General features: G+C 39.6%; 2 protein-coding genes across 2 annotated transcripts; both read left to right on the forward strand.

The window, feature by feature from the left end:
* The first annotated feature begins 13299 nt into the window (after positions 1-13299).
* Positions 13300-18255, forward strand: LOC103932758 (casein kinase 1-like protein 2). The gene is made up of 14 exons (XM_009342402.2): positions 13300-13460; positions 13554-13594; positions 14490-14559; positions 14655-14803; positions 14889-14984; positions 15112-15182; positions 16002-16063; positions 16145-16208; positions 16299-16383; positions 16510-16636; positions 16727-16809; positions 16884-16947; positions 17193-17335; positions 17511-18255. Exons 1-14 carry the CDS (start codon positions 13379-13381, stop codon positions 17805-17807), a joined length of 1434 nt encoding a protein of 477 aa, XP_009340677.1. The 5' UTR covers positions 13300-13378; the 3' UTR covers positions 17808-18255.
* Positions 18256-19967: 1712 nt separating this feature from the next.
* LOC103961553 lies at positions 19968-22983 on the forward strand. The gene is made up of 2 exons (XM_018650969.2): positions 19968-21463; positions 22633-22983. The coding sequence occupies exon 1, from the start codon at positions 20191-20193 to the stop codon at positions 21415-21417; it is 1227 nt and encodes a 408-aa protein (XP_018506485.2). The 5' UTR covers positions 19968-20190; the 3' UTR covers positions 21418-21463; positions 22633-22983.
* The last annotated feature ends 796 nt before the right edge of the window (positions 22984-23779 follow it).

The following is a 23779-nucleotide window of genomic DNA, read 5'->3' on the forward strand; positions in this document are numbered from 1 at the left end:
AGGTTGCCAATAAGCTTCAGTCCAAGGAAGTGGATCTGTAAGGTGCGCTGTTTGCTAGCGAGAACCTAAAAAGGAACTGGGTAAGCTGCAAGATGCTTTCATTGGGCTTGGTCAAGAAAATGTGCAGCTGAAGAATGAGAAGGTTGGTCATAAAGTGGCGATTGCTTCTTGTCAGGCCAATTTCTATAAGCTTGGCTATGTAGACCATTTTCAGGGTAGATTGTTGGATTATGAGTTTTTTGAGAAGGATTTTGAGACTTTCTCAATCTATCTAGTTGATTTGCTTGATTTCTCGTTTGAGGCTGCCTTTGGTGGAGCAGCTGAAGGTAAGGTAGTCTAGGCAAGAGCGGTTGAGGATGAGCTGATGGAAGCTTTGGCTGCTGAGAACGGTGTGGCTCCTAAAGGCGTGGCAGTCGAAGGACCAGTGGTTACGCAGGCTGCCGATGAGTAGTCTTTTTGCTTAGACTTAGGAATTTTCTTATTTTCCTTTTCGTTCTGCTTTATTTGAACTTTGTTGGCCTTCGAGTCGGTTTATCAATTTGCTAGAAAATTTAATAAATAGCTTTCCTTGCTTTGCTTTATCCTTCTATTTTGCTATATATTTTTGCAAAACTTTACCGTAGGACGGGCGGCTGGGTAAGCTGCTTTAATGAAGCAGTCGATCCCATGTCGTCACTTAGGTTTTAGTTTCATCTTTAGGGCTTAAGGAGCTTTACTTGCAAGAGGAAAAAATGCAAGATTTCTAACATAAAGAGCCGGTGGTTGAACTCGTTGCCTCCGTATGAAGCAAGCAAGATCACGTAGCTGCTATAGTTACGAATCTCAACTTTAACGGCTTCACAAGCCTTAGTCCTCCCAAGGTGTATCGCAAAACTTTTAACTTATAGAGTCGGCGGCTGGACATGTGTTTCTCGTAGAAAGCAAAGGAATCCGCTTAGCTGCTATAGTCGTACATTTCGACTTTAGCAGCTACACGAGCCTTGGCTCTCCCTGGGGCGTGTTGCAGAATTTTTAACTTATAGAGCCGGTGGCCGGACACTTGCTTCTCGTAGAAAGCAGAAGAAATCCGCGTAGCTGCTATAATCGTACCTTTCGACTTTAGCGGCTGTACGAGCCTTGGCCCTCTCGGGGCGTGTTGTGAAATTTTTAACTTATAAAGCCAATGGCTGGACATTTGCTTCTCATAGAAAGCAGAGGAAATCTGCGTAGCTATTATGGTTGTACATTTCAACTTTAGCTCTTACAAAACTTAACTGTAGACCATCGGCTGGAAGCTTTGCTTTTAAATAAGCAGATAGGTTCGCATAATCATATCAGGTGTAAGTTTCGGCTTATAGATTGCCTTGGGCTGTCAGCCGTTGGGTCATTAGCTGGGTGTCTTACTTATAGAAACAGACGACCCACGTGACCACTTCAGGCGTCGTCCCTAGCTCTCAGGAGGCATTTTAGGTTTAATGTGTAGGCAAAATTGTGCCTTAAAGGCTATATCATTCCGAGTTGCTAGTCCCTTAATCTTCTAAGCTGCAAGCAACTCGATACGGATCTCTTGGGCAACAATTGTAACTTGATTTTGCAGGTCGTTTAACTAGTATTGTAACACTTTAGAGCCGAGTTACGTTCATGAAGACTTGCAAGTCGAGGACGGACCATCTAGTCACATGAATTCTTTCATGGGTAGGGATCCTGTACTCAACGTCTTTTCCGGTTAAAGACCAGGGTTCCCACGAAATTGAATCATTTAGTCGACCAATTCATTTTAGGGAAAAGTCTATTGTGGCCAAATGTGGGAGTCGTCCGACATAGGTAGTCGATGCATTTAGGGGAAACTAAACAATCATAAAACCCATCCACGTATGGATATCCCTGATCAGTTTACCCTCTCATGATGGGAGAACACATACCATGTTTGCAAGGGTAGGAGGTGTCTTCTACTGTCACATGAATGGCCAGTTTGTTTATGCATTCGACCGAGGCTTGTGAATAATTCTTTCAATCTTTATTGAAAATAAAGAAATGTATTAACTTTGCTTGTATGCAGTAATAGCATAACAACTGATAGTTCTTAGCATGCAAGGTCTTGTTCGTCGAGCTGCTTGAGTCTTTAAACTTTATTTGTCTTGAATAGGGTCTAAGGAATGGTGGGAGGTCACACATAGTACTTTATCAGGTTGTAGGCATTCTACTGCTTTTCGATTTCTTCGTCGCTCATAGTGGTGATGCTGTAGCTGCCATTTCCGCCTACTCTGCTGATTTTGTACAGACTTTTACAAATGAGAGCCATCTTTTTGGAGCCTTTCTAGCGGGCACTTATAAAGGCTTTTATGAGGACTAAGTTTTCTGGCTGGAACTACCAGATCTTCGTCTTCTTGTTATAGCTGGAGATGATCTGTTGCTGATAGGCCGCCATACAGGTGATAACCTTTTTGCGCTCTTCCTCTGCTTAGTCTAAGTTTGTGGCCATCTCATTTTCATTCTGCTCGAAATTTGACAATATAGTGTTGATGCTTGGCACCATAATGTTATAAGGAATGATCACCTCGGAGCCATACGCCAAAAAGAATGAAGTTTCGCCGGTTGTTTGTCTCTTGGTGGTGTGTTACGCCCATAAAACATCGGGGAGTTCGTTTAGCCACTTGCCCTTCTTATCTAAGAGAAACTTCTTGAGGCAGTCGAGAATGGTCTTGTTGGACACCTTGGCTTGCCTATTGCCCTACAGATACCGGGGGCATGGAGATGTGCAGCTTGATGCCATATTTTGTAAAGAACCTCGCCAAGTTTTTGCCTACGAACTGCGGACCATTATTTGTGATGATGGAGTGAACAATGCCGAAGTGGTAGATAATGTTCTTCGACCTATTTTGTGAAGTAGTCGGTTGTTATGATCATCATGCCTCTGCCCCCAATGGCAAGCGACATTGGTCCTACCAGGTCAATCGTCCATTGCATGAATGGCCAAGAGCTCGTTTGTGGGTGGAGTTTGCTGGCAGGTAGTACGGGCAAGAGCTTGAAGCGCTGGCAGCTGTCGTACATTTGTACGTATTCCTTAGCGTCTTAATGCATGGTTGTCCAGTAGTAGCCAACGTTAAAAGTTTTTTGTGCCAAGGAGCGGCTTCTAGAGTGGTTTCCACAGAAGTCTTTGTGGATTGAGCTAAGAATCTTCAGGTCGTCGGGAGGTGATAGGCAACGAAGGTGTGGTCCTGAGAAAAATCTACAAACAAGCGTGTCGTTCCACAGGTAGTAGCGTGCTACCTTCATTTAGAGCTTCTGGATTCCAGTCTGTTTATAGGGAGCATTTCGTTGACCATGTAGTTGGTGATAAGATCTTGCCAACTCGGAGTTGTGTTGATTTGCACCATCTCTACTGTTGGTTCCTCGTCTGTGCTTGGTTTCTCTAAGTACTCAACTAGGATGAAGCACTTGAGCTGATGGTTTAAGGCAGAGCTTAGGTGTGCTAGTGCGTCTGCATGGGCATTTTCTACTCGTGGAACCCGCGTGAATGTATGCTTAAGACGTCGCTAGTTGTTCTCGTACCTTCTCGAGGTATCAGGCCATCCTTGGATGCTTTGCCGTGTATTGCCCTAAGGTTTGGTTGATGATCAACTAGGAATTCGAATAGATCACGAGCTTTTTCACATCTAGGTTTTTTTACTAATCAGAGACTTGCTAGTAGGGCTTTATACTCTGCTTCGTTGTTTGACGTTTTGAAGCTTAGAGTGATCTGACTTACTCGAGCATCGAGCTGTCTAGGGTAGTGAGAACTAGGCCTGCTTTTAATCCCTAGTAGTTGGATGATCCATCGATGTGCAAATGCCAGAAATCTCTTGCTGGTAAGGCTGGTGTGGCTACAGAGTGCTCGACTGCTTCTAGGGTGCCTTTTAGGCTGAGTTGCTGCATCTTCAGGCTCGGGGTGAATTCTGCTACGAAGTCTGCCAATGCTTGGGCCTTTACTGTCGTGCGGGGTTGGTATGCTAAGCCGTATTGGCCATGTTCTAACATCTACTTCATTACTTGTTGAGAAGCGTTTAGACTATGCAAAACTGATCGCAGTGGGTACTAGGTTATGAGGATGACTGGATGCCCTTGAAAGTAAGGTATAAGCTTCCCAGCTGCAATAACTAACGCCAAAATTAGTTTTTCAACCTTCGGGTATTTGGTTTTTGTATTGATAAGAGCTATGGATGTATAGAATATAGGCAGTTAGGCTTCAGCTCTTCTTGTATGAGGGCAGAGCTCACTGCTACTTCTGATACCGCTAGATAGATGTACAAGTTTTTCGTTACTTTTAGCTTGGATAGTAGTAGAGGTGACATCAGTACTGCTTCAAGTCTTGAAATGCTTTCTCACACTTGTCGCCTATCTGTCATTCTGCACCCTCTTAATTGCCTTGAAGAAGGGCTTGCATCGGTCGGTGGATCGCGAGAGGAAATGATTAAGTGCAGCTGCTTATCTAGTCAAACTTTGGATCTCATTCAAAGTTGTGGGAGATTTCATGTCCAGGATCGCTCTGATCTACCTTGGATGAGGCTCGATTCCTCACTGGGTTACAAGGTACCCTAAGAATCAGCCTGAGGAGAAGCCAAAAGTGCACTTAGCTGGGTTGATCTTCATTTTGTACTCTCAAATGATGTCAAAAGTCTTTGCTAAGTTGTCGATGTGGTCTGACCATTGCTTTCCTTTCACCATGATGTCGTTAACGTAGATTTCCATGGTTACTCCGATTTGCTTTTGAACATCGTGTTTATGAGTCGTTGGTAGGTTACTCTTGCGTTCTTGAGGCCAAAAGGCATGACCTTGTAGCAGTATATGCCTCGCTTGATCATGAATGCAGTTTTCTCATTGCTGGGCTCGTACATGGTAATTTGATTGTAGCTTAAGTATGTGTCCAAGAAGTTGAGCAGCTGGTTCCCGGATGTTGAGTCAACGAACAGGTCGATTCAGGAAATCGAGTAGTTGTCTTTAGGGCACGCCTTGTTGAGGTCGGCGTAATCCATGCATACTCTCCATTTGCCCTTTTCTTTTTTCATCACTAGCACGATGTTGGCCAGCCATGCTGAGTGCACCATTTCCTCAATGAATTCGACCTTTTGTAGCTTGTTGATCTTCACCTCAATAATCGCTACTCGCTTGAGTGCGAAATGTCGCTTTTTCTGGATCACAGGTTTGGCAGCGGGGTTGACGTGCAGCTTTTAACAAGCTATCGTTGGATCAATATCGGGCATGTCAAAGGGTAACCATGTGAAAACCTCATGGTTTTGAGTTCCCCCTTCTTTTTTGGGCTCAGACGTGAGCCAATCCTAGTCGTCTTCTCCGGCTGGTAGAGGTCAAGAATGATGTGCTCAACATTCTTTTCGGGTTTCCATCCTGATTCATCTGCCAGGGCATTGTTGACCTTGACGCCATATTCTTGACCTGCATGCTGCAATTGTTATTTGGCGAAGGTAGAATCGTCTTTCTACACTTCAGTTGCTACTGCTAGGGTGAAAAACTTCTTCTTCAACTCCTTGAATACTTATAGAGTGCATCGCCAAGACATGGCCTGGTCACCTTTGATCTCTCCGACTATTCTTCCTGGGATGCGAAATCGGATTTTCTAATACTCAATCGATGTTACAATTCCAATTTTCACTAGCCAAGGTCGGCCCAATATCTCATTATGGGAAGATGAGGCGCTGACAATCATGAAGGTCTACGATGAGACAATTGGAGGGCTAGTTATGTTGAGAGTGATTGTTCGAATGACATTTGAGGTAAGTCCATTGAATTCGGTCAAGACCTCTGCCTTACGTTTGATCCTGCTTTCCAGACCCATTTTCTGGATGATTGACAGTTGTAGGATATTGACTGAGCTGTTGTTGTTTACCATAATTCTATCAACGATGGCGTGGGCCAGTTAAGTAGAAATCACCAAGGTGTCGTCGTGGGGAAAATCTACTCCCTCAGCGTCCTGCTCGATAAAGCTGACGATTGGTCCAGGTATATCATCTGCAACTTGAACCTGAAAGACTGATCTCGCCTACTAGATCTTCCTCCTCTTGGAATTATTGGTGGCTCCTAAATGCTCAGATTCGGTAAAGATTTTGTCGATTTTGATCGTCTTGGCTCAAGGTTCGGCTTCGGCGTCTGCTTCTCGCCTTGGGTTGGCCTGTCTACATAATGGTCGTACTTGCCTTTCTTCTCGAGCTTCTCAAGGTACTTCATCCATGTGGTGTAATCATTTGTTGCGTGCCCCAGACCTTTGTGGAATGTGTAGTACTTCGTTTGGTCCATCTTAAAGGTGTTTCCCTTCATAAGTTGTGGCATCTTGAACCACGGCTTGTCCCTAAGGTTGCAAAGGATCTCGTTGATTGGTACTGAGAACTTGGTGTATGTCTTGGGTTGTGGCTGCTCAAGTGGTTTCTGGGAACGCTTGGCCTTATCTCATAGGCAGAGGGAATGCTTTTCTGCCAAAACATAAGAATCTGCCAGGGTTAAGTTTTGTCCCATGATCAGTTCACCAAAAAGTGGGTGATCTGCTAGGAGTCCTTTTCGGAAAGCTAAGCATCCAATGTTGTCATCGCATCCGATGATCTTTGTCTTCTCCGCCTTGAACCTCTTGATGTATGTGCGGAGTGACTCCTTTGGGTCATTCTTCATGTTGAAGAGGTGGTCAGACTTCTTCTTGATCGAGCAGTAGGACGAATATTCCTTAGTGAAGACCAAGGAAGTCGTTGAATCCTTTGAATGTGGGCAGGCTGTGGAACCATCTGGCCTCACCTGAGGTCTGGTAAGATTTGCATATGAGAGGTCATTGATGCTAGAGGTCATGACATTTTGGTAGTGCAGCAAGTGCCTGTCCGGATCTTCATCTCTTTTGAACAAGTGAATGCCGATCCGCGGTGGCTCCATATGCTCAATCTATTTAACGTGACCTGCTCATGTTGGCCAATCTTATAAGGGCATCGTCGTAGATAAGCATTGATCCACGTACTGTTTTGCTACAGCCTTTTACTCTCTGGATTGCACTGGTGGGGGTAGCGAAGCCTTCAGTGTTAACTTGTTGGTCCATGTTGCTCTTCAGCATGCCCTGCTCGTTTGTGTTGTGGTCGCGGTGCACGTGGTTTATTCTGTGCTGCTCGCCATCGCATTTGGTGGAGGCTGCCAGTGGAACTTGAGCTAGACTACTCTTGTGCTGTCCTTGTAAGAGGATCTCCTTGTAGGCCTAGCCTCATGTGGACACTTTACTTGGAATGTCCTGAATGCTCGTTAGAGTGTGGACCTAACCTCGAATACACATTGACTCGTGAGCTAAGTCGGGAATGAACGTTTCTCTACGCATCTATGCGGGAAAAGACGTTTTTCTAAGGGCCCAAACAAGAGTGCACACTACCCAAACGCACGGTTTGTGGTAGGCTAATCGGCTCTCTGCTGGAACGTCATTGGAATGAGTCACGTTCTTCTGCCCTCGTCTTGCTTTGAGACACTTCATCGGGGGCGCACTGCGTCTCGATATGCTCAAGGAACTGGTACACCAAGGTGGTCTGTTGCGCGAGGGTGCTCGTTAAATTGGTGACCTGCTGAGGTATGTGGTGCTCGCCATTTGGATTAGAAGAGTCCGGATAATAGGCATCTTCATGTGTGGGGGAAGTGTAGTGGACTACGGGGGCGTTTGTTTGCCCTCACTAAGTCGGACTGGACTGGACTGGACTAGTTATTAGTCCAATACTGTGTTTGTTCCATGTTGGGACTAACATTAATGAGACTAAAGGGGACTAGCATGGACAAAACCCTTCACTAAGAGGTCTTAGTGAGACCCCCAATAACCATGGGACTAGCTAAGACTATCCTCTATTTCTCGTCCTTGTCATGCTCAACGATCACTGATGAGCGGATTTTATAGTATATATTTAACCCTATTCTTGGTATATTTTGGTTAATATTTTGAAAGAATTTTGATACTTTGAATTGTTTTTCTAATTTAGGACTTTCGACTTCTTCTGGAGAAAAACATAATTAAATGGACGAATTTTGGAGTAATTCTAGTTGGAGGATGTTCGTGAGTCACTTGGCTTGATCGTATCAAAATATCAGAATTTTCTACCAAGCGGTTATTTTCTGGCGATAAAATAAATGAGCAGTGCGCAGTGCTGGAATAGTGACGTTTTGGGCTTGAATTGCATTTTTGAAGTCCAAGATGACCTCGGATGGGTTCATGGCCTTCTGAAGATGTGTTCAGAACGTCCCGATCTTTAAAACAAGCCATTATGGGCCGGATTTGGAGGATTTCTGAGGCTAAAACGTGGCTGGACAGTTCCCTTGCAGTTTTTCCTAGTTTAATTAGGACTTTGTTTTCTAAGTATTTTATTTTATTATTTACTTCCCTAGTTGGAATAAGAGACTTATGTTTTAGGGTTTGTAGGGGGGCTCAGCAATTATATTGCTTGGCCGTTCTTAAATAGCGGGGTAATTTTTGGATGATTTTGGAGAGACAAAGAGTGATTGCTAGGGTTCGTGGATATTTTCTACTTTAAGGTGATTTCATTCCTTTGACTCATTTGAATGATATTTCCTTTGATTTTTATTATGAGTATGCGTAACTAATTCTTTTGCTAGGGTTAGGCCATGAACCGTAGCATGAATATGTAATTTTATTAATTTGCTTATGAATGGATGCATGTTTGCTTTGAATTATTAATCACTGCGATTAAATCTATCTATATATTTTAATGATTGATCACCATTAGGGTATTTAGACAAGTTATTTGATGCAATTTTTGTTGGAACATCACCCTGAAATTGAGGAGGGCTTCTTGTGATTAGTAATTGTAAGTTCACTTAAGGCGAACATCACGCTCTTAAGGGTTGCATGGTTTTTCAAAGGGTTTTCACGAAGTTTAATGAGTCTTGCATGTTTATATTTAATCTGAACATCACAGACGGATTGCATGTTTAGATATACGTTTTCGCTTGAACATCACAAGGAAAATATGCGTTAAGAAAATCTAACCTTCAAAGCATGGATGTGGAAATTTATAAGTAATTGATAGAATTGCATAGGATTGTAACGGTGACGGCTTAACCCTAGTCTTTCCCTAAATTGTTTTAATTAAAAAACATTTTTCTATTGCTGCCTTTATTTTCTAACTTCTAGGTTCTTTAATTGTTAATTCAACATTTTCAAACTCAAAAAATATCAAATCTTTGATGAGAATCTGTTTCAATAGTTAATTAAGAGTTGATTTAATTATGAATTATTCAAACAATCTTTGTGGACAATGACCTTGCATGAGCAATTATACTATAATTACTTTGTATTCTTGCAAGTATTTTCAATGATTTTAACCCTATTTGCATGTGGTAAAAATCCTATCAATCACTCCCGACAGACTCCTCGTCATCTCCGGTCACCTAGATCAATCATTAACTTTCCGACTCTCTTTCAGATCCATTTCACAACCAACTTTCATATAAAATATACCAAATTGAAGCTGGGAGTGACAAGATTACGATTTTACTTAAATCGAGGCCAAAATGTGGTCGAATGTGGCCGGAAAATGGCCTGGAAGTCTCGGCCTATTTGGGCTTCTTCAAATCCATGACAGATTCGAGCATGCAAAGCTAAGATCTCGGTCCAGGGATGGTGAAAAATTTTTTGGCGGTGCTAACTTCATCCAATTTAACAAGGGTTGGCCAAAAAACACATCGGGAAACCTGCAACTCGTCGGGAAAATTGGAGCCATGAGGTTCCGTTCGAACAACGCATAGCTAGAGAGGGAGGGAGGACAGAGAAATAGAGACTGGAATCAATAAGGAGTTTGACCAGGAATGAGAAAGAGACATGAATTGAGAGGTCTGAGAGGAAAAAAAGAGGGAGAGGGTGGGACGATGAGAGAAGAGGAAAAGAGTGGGACGGAAATGGTAGGAAAAGATGGAGAAAAAGATAAGATCATAATAAAATATTAATAATTTATATATTAAATAAAATAATATTAGAATTTGTTATTATCCAGCTTCTTAGTCCAATACTGCACCAAACGCTTCACTAAGTTAGTCCAGTTTAGTCTAGTCTAAGCCAGTCCAGCTTAGTCCTTGAAGCTAATCCAGTCCGAGATAGTCCGGCGCAACAAACGCCCCCTACAGGTACAAAGCTTAAGCCCAAAGCAAGCATCCTAGTAGAAAAGTGGAGTGAAAATAACCTGATCAATCGCGGGACCGATGGTCAGAATCTGGATTGCCGGAGGTAGCCTTGGGTCGGATCACCAGAGAGGGTGATAGGATTTTTAGGTACCTACGCAAAGAGGTTAAAATCACACAAAATACTTGCAAGAGTACAAGGTTGTCGTAGTATAACAGCTCAAGCAAAGTCGTTCTCTACAGGGATTGAATGAATGATTTATGTAAATACCAAATTTTAATTAATTATTTGAAAACAAAGTTTAGAAAAAGGTGATTTTATAACCTAAAATATTAAAAACAAATTTAATTAAAAACTATTAAATAAATTGGGAAAGTAAAGAAAATAAAAGAAAATAGTTTTGAAAATCTATTTAAGCACTAGGGTTCCGCCGTCACCTTAACAATCATACGTAATTTTTCCAATTACTTATGAATTACACATGTATATTTTGAAGGTTAGGTTTTCCTAAAGTATGCCCTACTTGGAACCTCCAACATATAACGTATATTTAACATGCAACCCGTCCGTGGCGTCCAGATCGAATGTGAACATGCAAGACTCATTAAGTTTTGTGAAATCTTTTGAAAAACTATATACCCCTTAAGATGAGCAAACGAAACTAGTTACGAAGAATCATAAAACTAAATTTTATTAAAAACATGGATAGAAAACACATTGAAAATAAACTTGAATCTTCCAAAAGCTCTCCAAGTGGTGCGTGCGTTCTCTCCCCTCCTCCTTCTACCTAATGGCTAAAAAGCCTTATTTATACTACTACAAAATAAAACCGTAAAAGGTCTTAGAATAAGACTAGGAAACATAATAAAATCATAAAACAGAAAATAAAAGGTTTCTTATTTGAACTAAAATTTGGAGTTCTTATAACATTAGACTTTTGACTAACCAAATCAACTCCGATTGATCCCAAAAGGTCTCTTTTTAAAACTTGAGACGTCCCCTACAAATCTTTAGAAGGAATCTTCCTCAAAATATGCCATCTCGACCTCCAAAATACCCAAAACGTCTAAAAACTTCAATTTTGGAAAGCTGCGCGCTGGGCCTTAATTTCATCGTCACGGTTAAACGGCTTGGTAAAAAAAATTGACACTTTGATACAATCATCTTGAAAGACTCACGAACATCCTCCAATTAGAATCACTCCAAAATTCATCCATTTGGCTACTTTTTGCTCTAGAGGAAGTCGAATGTCCCATATTGAAAATATAAAATAAAGTATCAAATTCTACCAAAATAACCAATAAATTATAACTAAGAACAAGGTAAAATATATGGTATAATATCGCCTCATTAGCGGGTCACGAGATGGGCGAAACCGGCTAGATGGATAGGCCGTGCGTGTGGACACATTGGGCTCACGCGTGTGGCAGTTGGCCTTGGGTCTGCGCTGCGCGCTAGGTAGGCGCTGGCTCCTTGGGTTGGGCCTGTATGAGATTGAGTGATAAGTGCTTTATGAAATCTTCTAAGATGTTAATCAACTCCTGGGACCTTCAGGGGTGTGAGTTGTGCATGGGAGTATTTGAGGAACCTACCCATTTATTGAGGGCAATCTTATCTTTCTTGGGCAAAAGTCCACGTGTCGCCTCTAAAATTTTTAAGATTATTTTAGGTTGCACCCTCTTCACTGAAAAGTCTTAGCTCCGCCACTGAGAATCACTGCCAAACTCTGAAGCTACTGAACTCTCTCCTTTTATCAAAGCTTTTTTAATCTGTTGGTAAATTTGGAATGACCGAAACTGGTTAATTCTCTGAATTGTGAAGCCTAGCCCTGCTCGTTCTTTGGCTATCTGCTACTGTAGGTGTGGATTTCTTCTGCGTATCATTAATGCTAAGGATGTCAAGAAAGAAGACAGTCAAACCTAATGAGGTGATATAATGGTACCACCCGAGCCCTTTTGTGAAGATTACTTTGATGAATCCGTGGTTCAGAATAATGTGGCATCATGTTTTGTGATAAGAGACTATACGGGCCAGCCTATCATTGTTGATGCTTTGAACCTTGGTGAAGTTACTATCCATGTGACGGAAGCTATGGCTTTGAGAGAAGCTCTTCAATTGTGCAAAACAAAGGGGCCTCCTTCAGATTTATATAGAGGGTGATTCAAACTTGTTATCAATGCGATTCAGGGACATTGTGGTGTTCTTTGGAGACTTAGACCCATCAGTGCGGACATTCAATGACTGGCATCTTCCTTCACTTTGATCCTTTGGGTGTTATCTTTACGGAAGTGACCATATCCGTTAGTTAGTTTTTAATGGGTGACCTAATAATGACCCAACTTGTTAACATGTTAACGAAAAATATGTTATATTTTGTCTCATTTCGTGTCGAATTAACATCTCGTTTAAGAAATTGTCAAACCTATGCCTATTCTAAGTGTATATTCCTTCATGCAAAGTGGCTATTAGTTTCTCAAAGCAACAGAGACGACATTGTCTAGTAGTTAATTGCCTGAAAAAGAAAAGAAGGGAAGCACGTCATATCAAGGCTGTAGGAAAAAAATACCGCTTTGATTGGATGAAACAATGCTTGGTTACTCAATGATGAGTAGGAATTCCTACTCAAAACTCTTCGTATTCGGATCACAAAGTTTTGCGTTTATGATCATAACAGTTCATATTATGAACCACTATGTAAATATAATCTTTGCAAAAAGTGAATTAAAACTAAGGCCATTTAGTTAATTTATTATAGCAATTACATAGACGGTTCGTAATACTTTTACCAATTCTATTAGTTTGTTTTTATACAATTTGATGGTTGAACGATCTTGATTTTAATTGATTTTCTACAGATTAAATCTTTGTAAAGTGATTTATAATATAAACGATTTTAAAAATAACTATAAAATCTTATAAATTAGCAACAAACAATTCTGTGTAGGAAGTTCTATTCATTTTTTGAACAGCCAAATATTTTTCGGTTGGATGGAAGAGTTTAAAATGTTATAACGTATTCTCTCATGGTCGTCTTCTTTGTAGAGAGATAAAGTCATCCGATTTTCCACTTGTACCCCTACGCATCCCTGCCCCCACCCACTTCTTAACTTTCCTTCAAGCAGCTGTTTTTATCTATCTAACTCCTCTCCAAGGACTAAGGCTTGGTCAAGGCCTCGTCCGACCCCCAAATCCTCCTTTCTTTTTAGGGATTTTTTAGGGTTTTGATTTAGGGCTAGGGTTTCTCTGTGATCGTTTTGCGTTTTGGGGATGGCAATGGAGCCGCGGGTCGGCGGAAGGTTTCGACTTGGCCGGAAGATCGGTAGCGGATCGTTCGGAGAGATCTACCTAGGTTATTTTCTTCACCTTCTTGGTCTTTTCTGATTTTTAATTCTTTCAATTTTATTTATTTATTAATATTTTTTGTTTGGGTTTTTATTTTCAGGTACTAATATTCAGACAAATGAGGAGGTTGCGATTAAGCTCGTAAGTTCGGTTTTAATTCACACATTTTCTTGGAATTAAGTGTTTTCATGCAGCATTAAGAAATTATTAGTTCTTCTTGGATATTTATGCTGTATTAATAATCTTTTTGCCGAATTGACCTCCAAACTATGATCAATTATGCATTTATATTATTGCTAGCTGATGATCATGCCGTGTAGAAATAGGCTATGTTAGGATGAGTGCTGTAGAAATGGAAATTTGGGTCGGTTGTAATGCGTAATTGAGACTTTGGGGGCTCTTCAACTGTGTATCGCTTTAGTAAATGTGAGGAGGGGATTTCAATTGAGGCATGAGTCATGACGTTCGAGGTTGACACTGAACCTAGTATCCTTTATGTTCTTTGCATTTGAAGTAATCCATCTCCCATGTTGTGGGTGGTTGAAATTGGGTGATACTGGAAAATGAAAATTTGAAAAAGCAGAATGTGATTTATATGGTTGAGTGTTGTTTGGGCATGTTGGTTCACTGTGTTGGGTGACGCAAGTGGAGTAGTTTGTTTGATACTTTGGCGTCAATTCCTGTTCGCTTGGTAGATCTTGGAGTGTCTACACTGTAACCATTGACAATTCTGGGTCGTTGCTAGTCTACAGTGATGTGGCCCTAGTGAACCTGACTTTCGAATGCTTTCAGTGTCTTCTATGCATGACAATAGTTATGTTTGAATTTATTTCTTTTCTTTAGCAAGTCTTTGTGAATGTGGTGTTTCTCATTGATGCTTAGACTGCTGCCGTTTGATTCCTTGAACTGTGTTGTGAGGATACCTGTTAGAAATCTGGTTATGATCATCGTTTTGTGTGTGTGTGTGCATATTTGGATGAATTTGCCAATTTATACGTTTAATTTGCTTAAATTTCATTGTACTTCTTTTTCTCAGGAAAATGTCAAAACAAAGCATCCGCAATTGTTGTATGAATCAAAGCTGTATAAAATACTACAGGGAGGAAGTAATGGCCTTTACCACTATTAGTGTTGCTTTTCAATATTTTGCAAGGTCTGGCATGTATCTTTCTGAACTGGCTACTATATACAATTTTCGCAGCTGGAGTTCCAAATGTGAGATGGTTTGGCACTGAAGGAGACTACAATGTTCTTGTGATGGATTTACTGGGACCTAGTCTTGAAGATTTGTTCAACTTTTGCAGTAGGAAATTGTCTCTTAAGACTGTTCTCATGCTTGCAGATCAAATGGTAGGATTCTTTTCACAGATTCATTTTCTTCTAGAGTCTAATCTTCCTTGCAGTTTGTTCATCTGAGTCTTGGAACCTGTGTCAGATCAATCGAGTGGAGTTTGTTCATTCCAAGTCATTTCTACATCGTGATATCAAACCAGACAATTTCCTAATGGGCTTGGGTCGACGAGCAAATCAGGTTTTTGGAACTTTCTGTTTAAATTTGTTTTTTTTCCTTATTCTGTGACTCACTCTGAAACTTTGGTTTTGATTATGTGTTTTTTTTTATATATATAAATGCATTAAAAATCTCTTCTTTCATGTAGATTTACGTCATTGACTTTGGTCTCGCTAAGAAGTATAGAGACACTTCGACTCATCAGCATATTCCTTATAGGTTGGTTTGTTTGGATTATTTAATAATTGATTCTTTGTTTATATTACTTAGTTACATAGCTGACCTCAAATATGAAATGCTGTTAGTTCTGTTCTTCTTGTTCCTATTTTTAAAAGTAAAATGTGTATCAAGATTTCTACCCTATTCTCTAAGTGGTTGCTCTTTGTTGTGTCTGTTTTTAACTCTTGTTGCAATAGATGTCCGCTGTAACATCAGTGGATTATCATTTTGAAGAGTTCTTGGTCTGAAGATACATTGTTAGGTGCTCCGTTTTATTTTCCCATTGAGGCCGAACCTAAACTTGTGCTTCGAGAGATAGCTGTCCATATACTGATAAGGGATGTATGGATAGCACCATTAGATAGAATAAACTAGGTGTAGGGACTCTGTTTAAATGTCATTTAATTTCGTCTAGTTACTCTGGTCTAGAGTACCGAAGTTTAGTTAAGCATTTTAAATAATGGTAGTCTTTGACTAATTATATTTTAGGGGACTTATAATATTACTTTCTTTTGGTTTCTGGTGTCTGTTTTAACAATCCAAAGGGAAGGAGGGATGGAGTTGGTCAGTATCTAGACCACAAATAAATGATTTGGGAAGAAAATCACAGGATATTGCTTGCATGCAATTTATTCTGTATATTGTGATCAATTCGTCTTTTCATTTTGAGAACTGCCCCAGTTCAATACTGTTATGACAATTCATATCTTTCTTAGCCTTTTTATGTTAGGTGTTTCTGTGAAAAATAAAGTATGCTTGTAATAGATAACATATATGAAGTGGTAAACTAAAATTGATTTGGTAATTGTTTAACTACAGAGAAAATAAGAATTTGACTGGTACTGCAAGATATGCAAGCATGAATACCCACCTTGGCATTGGTAAGCTCTCTCTCTCTCTCCCGTAACTTTTTCCCTTCTTCTGCTATGTTAGTCTGATCATGTTAATTTTATGCTGCATAGAACAAAGCCGCAGGGATGATTTAGAATCACTTGGATATGTGCTCATGTACTTTCTACGAGGAAGGTAATTATTGTGCCTGCCATTGTCATATGTGTGTGTGTGTGTGTATTTGCATGTTCTATTGTTTTATGACCATTTGTTCTCCTTCTTAAGTCTTCCTTGGCAGGGACTGAAAGCAGGAACGAAAAAGCAAAAGTATGAGAAGATCAGTGAAAAAAAAGTGTCAACTTCTATCGAGGTAAGCTGAAATATAATGATTACAATTCTTTGTTAGTATATTTTTTTTTTTTATAAAGACATAAGATGGTATAGAATTTTATTCATTAGGGAATATTCACTGGTTTTGCTCTTAATTCTTTCGTAGGCATTATGCCGTGGGTATCCCACAGAGTTTGCGTCATACTTCCATTACTGTAGGTCTCTGAGGTTTGATGATAAACCAGATTATGCTTATCTGAAGAGACTCTTTCGTGATCTTTTTATTCGAGAAGGTTTGAAATTGTTATTTGATAGGTTGCAGCAACTCTATTGATGTTAGGTTGTTAACCATGCCTACTGACATGGTTGTCTTCTTTCTTCAGGTTTTCAGTTTGATTACGTCTTTGATTGGACTATCTTGAAATATCAGCAGTCACAGATTGCCACACCTCCTACTCAGTCTCATGTAAGTGCTGTAACGGTACATTTTCAGTGCATTTTAGTGCATGCATTTATCTGACATTACTTTATATTGAATAGGGTCCTAATGCTGGTCAGAGCTCTGGCTTGCCTCCGACTGTGGCAAATGCCGAAAGACAATCTGGTAATTATGCCATTCGTTTCATTTTCTGCATAGCAGCAATTCATCTGGATGCCAAAACTCTGTTTCATGTCTCCCTGTTTACCTAGTTTAGTACCTTGAAAGTGCAGTGACATACTTGTTTTGCTGCATCATTTGGGTTATGTTATATGGCTGTTATAAGTGTTCTCCCGATCTCCTTGAAGTGTTTCTTGTTATATTTTATTCTAGTATTTGTTTGTTCACCTTTTGTTCTTAACTTTTTGCAGGTGGTGAGGAAGGTAGACCAACCGGTTGGTCATTGTTAGATCCTTCTCGTAGGAGAAACTCTGGACCGATTCTAAATTCTGGAAACATCTCTAGACAAAAAAGTCCTGCTGCAAATGATCGATCTCTTTCTAAAGATGCAATGGTAATGCGTTTCTGTTTAAATCTTGATTCATTAAACTTTCATCCCGTTTGGTTAATTTCGATTATCTAGTTTGACAAGATTCTCTCAGTTCTACAGATATCGTTTTATTCATTGTTATTTGGGTTTGTACATTGTTGGATTAATTTATTCCCTTCATTTTACTTGGGTCATGCAGTTATCAAGTTCTAATTTCATGCGGTCAAGTGGATCGTCGAGGAGGGCTGCAGTGTCTAGCAGTCGGGATGCTGTGCTTGTTGGCAGTGAAGCTGATCCCTCTCGCCCTCAAACCACAGAATTAAGCCCCGGAACACTAGGTAAAATTTCTAGTGGCCAAAGAAGTTCACCGATTGTGCCTTCAGAGAACAACCGTACATCTTCAGGAAGAAACATTTCAAACGCAAAGAACTTAGAATCCACTCTCAAGGGTATTGAGAGCCTGCATTTTAATAATGATGAGAGAGTACAGTATTAGCAGCAGCCTCTCTCAATTTCTGGTCCACTGTAAATTTGAAAAACCGTATACATTTGTCATGCGCTTGGGGTGGAATTTGTTTTAAAAGTGTATTATGTTTGAGGAAAGCTGCAACAGTTTGGGGGCTGTCTCTCTAAAGCAGTTTGCAATAAAGACGCGATACAGAAGTGGAAGTTGGATGCCCCGGAAACCCTACCCAGGTAAAAAGCCCTTTTGTCAATACAGTTCGAGTTGGGTCGCCCTGGTTTCACCTTCTAGATACCTTTGTTAATTTGATGTTATCATGCATGTTTGTGCTTTTCATCGAACATTACAATGCGACTCAATGCAGATAGACACTGTAAAACTGTAAGTACACCAATGTTTTGATTTGTTGATGCCTATTATGATATTGTAATCCTCCTTGTTCGGGTTATAAATATTTAAAAGAACCGAGTGTTGAGACCTATGAGTTGAGGTTGATTCGTTCTTGTTACATACTTTTTTCGGAGCTATGTGGGTCAATATTTAGGGTTTAGTTTGGTATTGACGTGCTTTGAAAAGAAACTGCTTATGTTGTGTGAAAATAAAGAAGTGCTTGGTAAACTATAGTTGTAAAAATGCTTTACAGCAAAAAAAAGTGGTGTTTGGTAAATTTTTATGAAATAGTTTTGACTAGGCTGGTTCAGTTCGGGATGCCGTACCAAAAACCAAAGAAACCAAATCGAAATTTTGCATGTGTACTAACAAGCATGATTGAATCAATATAAAAAAAAATGCCAAGAATCCACAGATCATTGCAAAACCAAATTTGTCGTCTAGATTAAGAGTAACCCAATTACACAATAACAAAACAAACAGTGATGAATAGAATGGAAATCCTTATGCTAGTTTCTTCCAATAGGCAGTAGGCATTTATTTTACTTGTTCCGACGTTGGTTCTATATCCGCACTGCACAATTGGCACTCCTTATGCTAGTTTCTTCTTATAAGTTATAATTGCTGGGTCTATATCCTAACTGACACTGATTAGTTTGTTTCTACCAAACTTGAATTGTGTTTTCCGGCGAACGACGATGGGCTGGCGTCCGGTAGACGTGGCTGGAATTCCAAGAGCAACTTGGTTTTTATCACATTTCTTTTAATTGAAGTCTGAATGCAATGGTTCCAGAATTTCTTCTACTTCATCCCTCAAGTCTCAGTTTGTGAGGCGTCCCTCACGCGGTATGGTTCCATACCTTGATTCAACAATGTAACATACCATGGTTTCCCTCTTCATTCCCCAGTGAAGTGAAGGTTGCAGAAAAACTTGGTTAGAGACGCAATGATCGTGTCATTCCTAGGGCATCTCTCGCAAAAATATATGAGATATCATGTATTTCCTTCTCCAATCGGCTGGCAAGGTTTCAACAACCATTTAGCCATAACAAAATCAAGGAACTTTTCGTAAGTTGTTGAATAGAAGTAAAGAATCCCAATCTTTGATAATTTTGTCATCAGACAAATGTTTTCAAATGAGTCCATTCAACGATCTAAAATATTACAATGGGATAAAAGAATCAATTAAAAGAGATCCAATTACAAATTCATTAGGGCATTTTGGAATAGCCTCTCAAATTAATAATTTTTAGATATTCAAACTAAGTTTGCTAATCCAAATTTGGAATAGCCTCTCAGATTAATAAATTTGTTTCATTTCTCTAATGTAAGGTTTGTACTAAAAACTAAATCGAGCAAGTCATAGGAGTGAAAAAAAAAAAAACCTCAAACTCTTTTTAGGTCATAAGAGAACTCAAACATATCATTACCTGTTGTATACTCAAATATCAACTTTATGCATGTGTTCGAACCTTAATAATAGAATGCTGAGTTTCTACTCATACATCTCAGATTCAAAACTCTTTTATTTCCTAACTTAGTTTAATAATTTTGAATCATCTCCTTCTGTTAATAATAACAAATTAAAAATAGAAAGTTACACTTAATTTACACGTAAATTTTTAAATTTTAATGTATAGATATTAATCATTTAATATTACAGTCTAGTTATATTTGTCTTTCATTTATATGTGAGAGTTTTAAGATCGATTTTCGTCAAATAAATTCAACTTTTGTTTCCCTTCATTAAAAAAAAGCATTACCCTATAAATAGTTGTCGGTTTCATAATAGCGTCCAAAACAAAATAAAATTGAAAATGAGAGCACATGTTTCCTTCAGCCAGTTCTGGCTTTGAGGAGCGGCGGAGCAAAAACCTAAATCCGGAATTGGCGTAGGAAGTAAAGCAGTTAATGAAATTGCTGGCGGCTCGAAACCAAGAAGAGAAACCAATGTCTATTTGGTGAGTTCCTGCTCGTTCACTACAAGTAGTGCATTTGTGCCTGATTGTATTGCATTCATCCAATTATGCTCAATTCTTGTTGTAAAAGATTGCAATTAATGCTCGGAATTGTTGGTGATTCAGCGACCCATTTGAAAGTTTTCCCAAAAGAAGCTATTTTTCTCAGGTCATATTCATCGAAATCATCATTAGTTTCTGAAAAAGATATACTAGGAGAAAAACGTGGCTCTTTTACAGAGTCTTACCTTATGAACTCATGTGGGTTGTCCCAAAAACTCGCTGTTTCTGTGTCCAAGAAGGTACAATTTGATACCCGAGAAAGACCAGATTCGGTTCTTAATCTTCTCAAACGCCATGGATTCAGTAAAACCCACATCTCAGAACTTGTTAAGAAACGTCCAAAGTTGCTCTTAGCCAATGCTGAGAAGAACCTTGTCCCAAAGCTTGAGTTTTTCGCTTCTATTGGCATTTCAGGTACCGGCCTTGCTCACATGGTTTGTATGAGCCCGGTTGTTTTAGAACGAAGCATAGAGGGAAGTCTCATGCCTTGTTATCATATCATAAAAAGTTTACTTGTTCTCGATGACAACAAGCTTTCTCGTATGTTTGCAAACATTCAGTGGGTACGGCTGGCCAAAATGAGAAACATTGCTCCCAACATTTCAGTTCTGAGAGCACTTGGAGTGCCAGAAGCCTCAATCTCTCATTGGATGTCGCATCGTCCTTTTCTATTATCCCTTGAATCTGACAAGTTTAAGGAAAATGTCAAGAAGGCCACGAGTATGGGTGTCCCCCCTTCGTATGCCTCATTTATGAAAGTGCTGTATGTGATTATTCGAGTGCATGAACCAGAATGGGCTCAAAAGATGGAGCTTTATAAGAATTGGGGTTGGACTGAAGATGATTTCTTGTTGGCATTTAGAAAGAATCCTCAGTTTATGGAATTAACAGTGAAGAATTTTTCGAGTAAAATGGATTTTCTTGTGAACAAAATGGGTTGGCATCCTGCAGATGTGGCTGGAAGTTCACTTGCTCTAAATTATAGTTTGGAAAAGTATATCATACCAAGGTGCTTAGTTATTAGAGTTCTCCTGTTGAAAGGCTTGATATCGAAGGGAGAATTTTCTTTAGGCACCCTTGTCAGGAAACCAAAGCAGTACTTCTTGGATAGGCTTGTAATCAAATATCAAGAGCAAGTACCTGAATTACGTAGCATCGTTGAAGGGAAATTGAGACTTGCGGAACAGGGCTTAGGATTTGAGCAAAAAGGGGACGGTGTGAAACAATTGTAGGAAGACGCTGCGATGTGGTTTCTTCTTTGATGATTGAAGACTAACTGTAAGTCCTGCTGCCACAAAATGTGAAATCATTCTCTACTTTGACATTACAATAGGCATTTCTTTATATCAATGGCTATATGAAGAAATATGTTTCATGTCCATATGGATGACTTCACCAAATATCATGTATTGAAGTGTTCTTGTTCTCTGAGGGACATTCTTCATACAATTGATGGGTCTGTATCCATTCTGACACTATTATTAGTTTATGTATAATAACAAATTTTTTAATTTTGTTTCTGCTATGATCAACTTAAAATTTAGTTTCCGGAAGCCAGTGGGCTGGCGTGATGTAGACGTGGCCAGACTTCCTAGTGCAACTGGTCTTTGCATTCGAGGAATGAGGTGTATTGTAGTGAACAAATTGGAAGACGAAACTCTGTTAGTCTTTTTCTTAATTTGATGACTAAAAGGATCATTAGAACTACTTATCCACTGAAAGCTCTACTGTAAAATGTGATTTTAAATGGCTATACACAGATTTGATTGTGTTAATTCCATATGCACAGAAGTATATGCATGAGTCGCTCATGAGATAGAAATATGCTGTTATAGACACATCAGAAAAAACCATCCTACCTGGTGTTAAGATACATTCTGCTACACTTGAATACAGCCTCATTCAAGTGCCAATGCTGTTCGTGATGGTCTGAGGGCAGTTAAAAATACAGTTGAAGATGTAGATGTTGCCTTAGTAAGTTTGAATTAGAGATTTACCCTAAAAAAATTTATTCTTCCTTTTGTTGTTTTGAAATGTGCGGTCTTCTCCATGTTGTATATGGCATAAGTTTTTGGCTTCTGGTGTGTGTATATATCAGATTGTGAGTTGTATATGTTGATGGAGTGCTGGAGCTATTGGGGTTGCAGCCAGACATTATTTAGTAAACGAAGTTAAACTATTCAAGGGGTAACTGAATGTATTTCCCAAATTTCTTTGTTGGAAACACTTTTGACCGCCTCTTTCTAAGACTTATCTTTCTCATATTGACATACTCAACTTGGTTTTGAAAGCTTTTGCTGACGCTCTTCTCCTAAGACACTTGCTGAGAATTCTGGCCTTGATACGAGCAAGATGTGAAATTGATAATTGCTCTTTCAGTATACTTGTTTGAAAGTTCCTGAATGTTTCAGTTTATATAACTCATTGATGTTCGTTATTTTATGCAGGCCGGTAATTTCATCTCAGTTGTTGTTGGTTGATGAAGTAATCCGTGCTGGGCATAACACGCAGAAGCCAACTTAGTGTCAGCAGATGTTTTTGGCCGTCTGAAGTGCTGCTTTTGGTGTCTTGAGTGCGAATTGGGTGAAACTACCTTAATGTAACTGACCGAGGTGAGTTGTGTTGTTGAGGATTGTTAGAGGGAATCATAATTTTCATCCGCTCCGGATGTTTTTCTTATGAAAGAGGAATTTGTGGCCAAAACGTTTCGAGATTCTCATTTTTCACCCATGAGTCATTCACTCCTTTGTGTTTGTTTCTCCTTACAATTTTGGTATGGAACTGGAATTGCTAGCTAACTCATGTTTCGAATTTGATACCAAACTTGCAAATTACTCGATCCTTGAGGCTTGGAATAGTTTTTTTTAGTGAACCTCGACAGTACGAGGGAGCTTTATTTATGAATTAACTGAAGAATCAAGGGTAAATACCAGGCCCCATTTACAAGGAAATGAAAACGCCAACGCCAGTAGCTACTCGCAAGTCGCAATGCCTTGTATTTCACTTGTCCCCTGTCGGCTGCAGACCAAAGTGGCTGCACCACATTCGCTCATAAAAAATGCACAACCTTGCGGTAGGTCCAAAACGCTGATTAAACTCTTGTGCTTTCAACTGGTCCCACATTTACTCGGGCAGAGACATAATTGGCTTAAATAAACCTCTACTTAGCTTCTTTTTATTTTTTATTTTTTATTTTTTGAGGAAGAAACGGTATTATCTACATTAAGGGGGTGAGAACGTAGACTAAGCCTCACAATGAGCTAGCAATAATGTGGTTCAAATTTGTTTTTGGCGAGAATCAAACCTAAGACATCTTATTTATGAGTGAAAAGGAATACCACTAAACCGTAGTACTAAGTTGTTAATTAGAAAACGCAAACCTTGCATATTACCATGCCGCCTCTGTAAACCAAACTGGAGTGGCGCTCTTTCTCTTATAGACAAATTGTTTGGGCCTAAAATACTATGTTTGTGCCACAGAGAGATAACTTGGGTTGAAAGACTGTGATTCTCGACCCAATGACAATTGCTTAGGCTAGATAGCTTAGCCTAGGAGGGTGTAATTCGATCGAGTCCTAGCTAAAGTAGGGCTCT

Source organism: the organism of the source record quoted next, unplaced genomic scaffold (genome assembly GCF_019419815.1).
Source record: "Pyrus x bretschneideri cultivar Hongxiangsu unplaced genomic scaffold, Pyrus_bretschneideri_v1 Contig26, whole genome shotgun sequence".
Taxonomy (NCBI): Eukaryota; Viridiplantae; Streptophyta; class Magnoliopsida; order Rosales; family Rosaceae; genus Pyrus; species Pyrus x bretschneideri.